Source organism: Suillus subalutaceus, assembly GCF_016647625.1.
Source record: "Suillus subalutaceus strain FC151 chromosome Unknown DFJ58scaffold_47, whole genome shotgun sequence".
Lineage (NCBI taxonomy): Eukaryota > Fungi > Basidiomycota > Agaricomycetes > Boletales > Suillaceae > Suillus > Suillus subalutaceus.
The window spans coordinates 1-5,830 of record NW_024540296.1 but is presented as its reverse complement, the minus strand read 5'-3'; the positions used below and the strand labels follow the sequence as shown (position 1 = coordinate 5,830).

Genomic DNA, 5,830 nt, shown 5'->3' with positions numbered 1-5,830 from the left:
ACTGTCTGTTACTCTGAGGTATGACCTGCTGGTGGGTCATTGTGTGGTCCTCTACACCGACGACCCGTCCCCTTTTCCCTGCTCATCTATTTCCAGCTGGTACATGTTGTCGAACACTATATTGACTTGTGGCGCTGATGCGCGATTGTATGTCCCTAGGGTTTGAGAATATATGCCTTGCCAAATCGTTTCATTCTTTATTAATTGCATGTCCTGTGGTACTTGGCACTCTGGACTTATATGTCCGTGCGATCCACATCTGAAGCACTCGCCGGAACAGATTTGCGCTGTTCCTGGCGTTAGTGGGAATGGGGTGTGCTCACTGCATCTCGCCCCATTTCCCCACTTGGTTTTCCATTGCCGTAGCTGTTCTTCATATGCTGCTTGTCCCATTGAGGTGTCAGGGTGGTGGGTTAACTCATTGATGCGGGTGCGCATCATGTCCCTTTCTTCTTGTGTTGGAGGCTGACCTCTAGGGTGCTGAGTTGTTCCAGGCTGGTTCCCCATTACATAGCGCATTTGTCAGCGAGCTGTATTATTGGCTATGGTGTTTGACTGCGGTGTCTGCGGACGTGGTACATTGTATGGTGCTGTTTGATTAATGGGTGTTCCAATGGATGCTTGTTGCATTTGGAGACGGAGGATCTCTACTGGGTCTCTTTGCCTGGTTTCAAGCCGAGTGATTCAAGTGTCTTGCTCTTTCTCTACTTCCCTCCTCTCTTTAGCTCACTTCACCTTCTCCAGCAGAGTGTTAATATTGGTGTCCTTAATCTCGTCAAAGAATGTGTCCCAGTCTGGTGGTGCTGGAGATGTCAGGTCTCTCAATGTCCATGGGAGCACATCACAAACTGGTTGAATTAGGATAGGTGCACTGTCAACTCCTGCATCCTGTACTAACTTCTTCAATGTGCCATGGAAGTGCACATGCGACCACGTTTCAATTCCTGCTACCGTGATGCATTGTCCGATCTCTTCATCTTTCATGCATAATGCTAATAACTCCTTTTGATATTCCAGCTTTGTTTTGCCTGCTGCGATTATTGCAGGCCATTTAGCAATGAATGCTGTTCTAACCGTCGACCAACTGGCTTTGTGCTTTGCATCAAGGTTCATCCACCATAGATCTGTGTGTGATCCTGCAGAGATGAGTGTACCGAATATTGCAACTTTTGTTGCCTCATCTGTGATTCCATTAACTAGGATGTACATTTCTGTACCTCGCAGGAAATTCTGCACGTTCTCATCGCTTCAACTGTGAAACAGAGCTGGTGGGCCTGTAGAATTGGACATACAGGCTGTATTTGTGGGTGTAACGATGGGTGGTTTGATGTATAGCGAGATGAGTTTGTGCAGTGGGACTGTGGCTTGCGTTGCCCTTGGTTTCACTGGTGTTAATGCAGGAGGTAATGGGGGCTCTCTTGGTGGGTTTGGTGGCTCTACTGGGGGAAATTGAAGATTCTCTGCTTCTTCGTTTTCCTCGTTGTCAAATCGCAGAAGAGTTATTGATATTGGACCTGGTGCGCCTGATAGTGACTCTTTGTCGTCTGCTAACTGCTGTAGAACTTCTTGCTCTGATTCTTCTTGATCTTGTTCTAGCACTCGTTGATCAATTTCTGGTGTGTCAAGGGGCAATGAAACTGTGGAAGGTTGTGTGATGTCTGAGAGTTCTCCGTCGTCGTGCATTTTCTTTATAAAGCGACCTTTTTTGTCTCTAGGCGGAGGTTCTTGTCGAGGAGGCAGTTTGGCAATAATGTGGGTTTCAGTGAAAAGATCATTATCATGCTGATTAAATGCTATGCTTGGTGTTCTCTCCTCGTGTTCTGACACGTGCTTTGATATTGTTCTATATTTCGGCTTCGACTTCTAGAAGCTCTGGATTCTGTTCTGGCTTGGGCTCGGGCTCTGCTCTGGACTCTACTCTGGACTCTGCTCTGGGCTCTGGACTCTGAGGGGAAGCCAAGTTGAACTTGGTTAAGACGATCTCGCTCTGTTCACCAGTTGGAGTGGCCTAAACCTCTCTCTATGAAGTGGACAGGAAGAAGTGAGGGACTACGCTACTACATCCAAGCACTATGCTTGTGCTACAAACACAGCCAAACACCGGCAAACCTTGCCTACTGCCTGACCTCCTGCCTAGGGGCCCCCACTCCAACGCCAGTCCTGTGCAAGCCTCTCCTGTTCTTCCCAATCCCTGATTTTGTTAGCATCGGCACTGTGATTCACAGCTTGCCTGAATTTCTGGCAGAGAGACTTGCCTTCATGGTCGTGAGTGAAGGTTTTACAAGTATGGCAGCACCCACTCATTCTGATCATTTTTATGAAGTTACAATCATTCATTTGATAGTCCAAGCATTCCTTTCGGTGAGGTGTCCCCATCCCACGTGCTGACGGTGAGATAATGTTCAATGGCGCCCAAAGGGTCTCCATGATTTCACCATCAATTCTTGCTGCACCTTCGATAAAATTTGAAGCATAGCGCACATAGCAGCTGTCTTGATGGCCATGGAAATGCCACAGACCTATCCCAGGAATAATCTGCAGCTCCTGGCAAATGTCTAGTAAAGGACTGTTGGCTATGCAGTCCTTCAGATATATATGATACTGGCAGTTCACATTGTAGAATGTGAGCGCACTGCCGAATACCATCGGCATTGTGTTTCAACACCTCGCACAAGGCATAGTCCATGTTCATCTGTCTGGTGGCATTCGGCAATGTTTAATATATCAAAGGTAAGGGTTAGTGGTGTCAAAATGCATACCTTTCTCCCTTCTGAACATCCACCATTGCATGTGGTACAAAACAGCCATGTCTTGCACAGGACACATCCGCCGATCCCCGTTGCTTCCAATCTGTGACATGAGGCATTGGCCTGATTTACGGCGTGGTGGTTGTTGCACTCAGACCGTTGAACATTGTCCTTTGCCTTGGAAAGATGTTCCTTGTACATGGAATCACTGACCATGAAGCCGCGGCCATCCATCAGGTATACTTCATCATCGGGATTTGCGGCATGCAAGTGCTCAGCTTTGAAGTTGCCATCCATGACCAGAGATCTTGAATAGAGCTAACTCGGCATTTCCAGATCAGATTCATGGTCGGTCTCCTCTAATCTGGTAGGATCATCAATTGGTATTGTTACATTAATTCCTGGCTGGGGGCATGCCAGACAGAAGAGAGCGAGATCGCCGGGTTTGGTATCTTTGTTCTCATGTCCGAAACCATTCCATTTTAATAGCTTTAGTTTTCGCCATTGTCTGGCCACCCTCATCAGCTCCCGATAGCGGTCCTGCAGGCTGGTCAAAAATGGGCCACCAAGGGAGGAATGCACTCACCGGCACCAAATGAGGAAAGACACTGGTGGTCATCCTTCTCAACTTGCTGTAATAATTCATCACTGAAGTGCCACACTCTAAGTTATCCAGCAAGAAATCATCCAATACCTCAAAGGTGAAGGCAGTCTTTGGTTGGGAAAAGGATGCCAGAAACATTCCCATTTGAAAGAGTTGTACATCGGCGCTAGGAGCATCAGCACATGTGCAATACTTTATCATGTGTGTGTACTCCAGACTTGTCCACTATTGTTGTGATGGTCTTGTTGTTTTTTATGAATGGTACACCAGTAGGTAGATCATTGGCATCCTTTGAACAGTGCATGCCAGTAGATTGTTGATCTAGTCCCATGTCGCTGGCATCCATGCTGTCATTATCATCATGGTTTGGATGCAGCGCATGACTTTGTGTGTCACCGGCATGCTCGTTGTCGGTGTGGCTTTCAGCAAAAAATCCATTGTCAACCTCATCATCCCATGGGCAAGGATGTCCATTGTGACCTAGCCAAATAACTAGTCCACTCTTGACTAAGCAACTGTCCTCAAAGAACCCCCCTGTCCATTGACTGATCCTATGGAAGGGCAACCTCTGGTGCTGGGTCCTGCAACAATTTGTACAGAAGAGAGGCTCACCGAAGCAGCTGTGACATTTGTAGATTCCATCTGTCCGACATATGATGCATGACTGGTCAGCAGGAACCTCCCGCTCAAGGAGTATGTTAAGATACTGCTTGGTCTTTGGCACTCATTGCTGAAGGTAGTCATTCTGACCCTTGAAACAAGCTGAGTGAGGGAGACCAGTGTAGGTGGGCAGTGCTTACAAGGGACTTTGGCAGCTGCAGTGGTATAAAATGCTGCTCAGCCAGGTCAGCCAATATAATCATTGCCATGATACAGTAGATCCTGTGATGGCTGCTTTAATGGCGACTTGGTAGGGGTGGCCAGAACTGATTTTATTGTTCTGATTTTGGGTCTCTGTATCCATTTCCCAGCTACCTTCCTGGTCCGAATTGTTTTTCTTCCATTCCACTACCATAATATTGGTTGTAGGAGTCCACTCCTTCACTTTAGAGCCCCCCATGTGGTGAAGTCAATGGTGTATGATGACTGAAGTGGTTGAAAGCCTGATTAGCCTCACTACTAGATTGGACAAACACTGATGTAATGTATGCACCGGAACAGTTAGAATGTTATCTGACAACTCTCATCAAATTCCAGGAAATATTCTTTCCATGACTTCTTTTCATCAGGGATATAACATGGTGACTTCAAAGTTCATTATGTATGTATAGCATATAGACATTTGTGCAATGAGAGCCAGATGCTTGTATGCTGATTGTGTAGCAACTATCTATACATAGTACGTACTACAAATGAGATCCAAGTGAGAACCGAGTAAGCCTAATAAGGGCCATCGGGAATAACTCATTTTGAAATCTTGAACCATTCATATCATTAATCCTATCAAACCATGGCTCAGGAGTGAATCTCCTATCATTATCCCCCAGCAGACTAAGCTTCCCTTGACAAAAGGAGAAGTCACAGTCCTTAGGGCTCAACTGGAAGACTGGAGGTCTGTGAAAGGTAAACAGAGAGCACTTGTTTTGAATGCCATACACAAGGAAGCTGGCCTCCAAGCTCCCATCCAGGAAAAAGTCATATTGAAATCCCGGAAAAAGGTATGTGCTGGTTTATACATCCTACAGCTGTTGATTCATGATGATAGACTTACAAGGAGTGGTTGTTCAACCAATGTCGATGGAAAGGAGTTCCAAAGCCTCTTATCAAGTATGGCAGGAGATGGACAGGTCACTGAGTCCTGGTTCAGCAGAACAAGGCCTGAATCCAAGAACAGACTGGAGAAACTCTTGGGAGTGAGCAGATGATTGTGAAGTGGCCCAAGGCTACCAAGACTATCCTTGCAGGTCTGTCGGCAGAGGAGAAAGAGGAGGCAAATGCAATTGCAGAGAAGTGGAACAATGAGGCTGCTCCACCTGAAGTCCAGGCCAATGTCGCCAAGACCAAAGGTGCCGACATGATAGAGCATTTTGCCACTGAAATGTTCAAGGAAGCAGGAATGAGGGTCTTTGTTTTATCAGCATGGCAGGATGGCAGAGGCAAGCTAATGGTGGGAGGGTGAGTGTTCTTTCCACAATTCTTGATCACCTCGATCTGAGATGCCTGGAGACATGACTTCAATGATCAGTTTGATGGTGCCGATAGCTTTTTGAAGACAAGGGATTAGGATGGAATCTGTATGCTGCAATGGCAGGAATATGCAGGTGAACAATTTGGTGAGATGCCTGGCTGACAGAATTCATCGGCGTCCTCATAAGAATGAATGCTCAGATACTACTGAAGATCAGGATGTTCCTCAGATTGTCATGTCTAAGAAAAGAGGCCCCCAGAAGCTCATTGAACTGGAGGAAGACGACGATGGGTGGCCGATGCTCCCTGAGACAGCCAGCTGGAAACGCGATGATCAACAGCATGTCATTCG

General features: G+C 46.6%; 3 protein-coding genes across 3 annotated transcripts; 1 reads left to right on the top strand and 2 right to left on the bottom strand.

The window, feature by feature from the left end:
• Positions 1-726: 726 nt before the first annotated feature.
• DFJ58DRAFT_727438 (uncharacterized protein) lies at positions 727-1,683 on the bottom strand (the record flags this gene model as incomplete). Its single annotated transcript, XM_041385466.1, has 2 exons — positions 727-1,181; positions 1,293-1,683. The coding sequence occupies 2 exons, from the start codon at positions 1,681-1,683 to the stop codon at positions 727-729; spliced, it is 846 nt and encodes a 281-aa protein (XP_041244307.1).
• Positions 1,684-2,746: 1,063 nt separating this feature from the next.
• Positions 2,747-3,366, bottom strand: DFJ58DRAFT_716195 (uncharacterized protein; the record flags this gene model as incomplete). The annotated part of the gene is made up of 5 exons (XM_041384195.1): positions 2,747-2,842; positions 2,880-2,939; positions 2,961-3,065; positions 3,141-3,287; positions 3,334-3,366. The coding sequence occupies 5 exons, from the start codon at positions 3,364-3,366 to the stop codon at positions 2,747-2,749; spliced, it is 441 nt and encodes a 146-aa protein (XP_041244306.1).
• Positions 3,367-4,562: 1,196 nt separating this feature from the next.
• On the top strand, positions 4,563-5,822 carry DFJ58DRAFT_841058 (uncharacterized protein; the record flags this gene model as incomplete). Its single annotated transcript, XM_041392665.1, has 5 exons — positions 4,563-4,612; positions 4,811-5,009; positions 5,057-5,138; positions 5,181-5,466; positions 5,645-5,822. Coding segments are annotated over 5 exons (795 nt in total), but the record flags the coding sequence as incomplete, so codon positions are not given.
• Between the last annotated feature and the right edge of the window lie 8 nt (positions 5,823-5,830).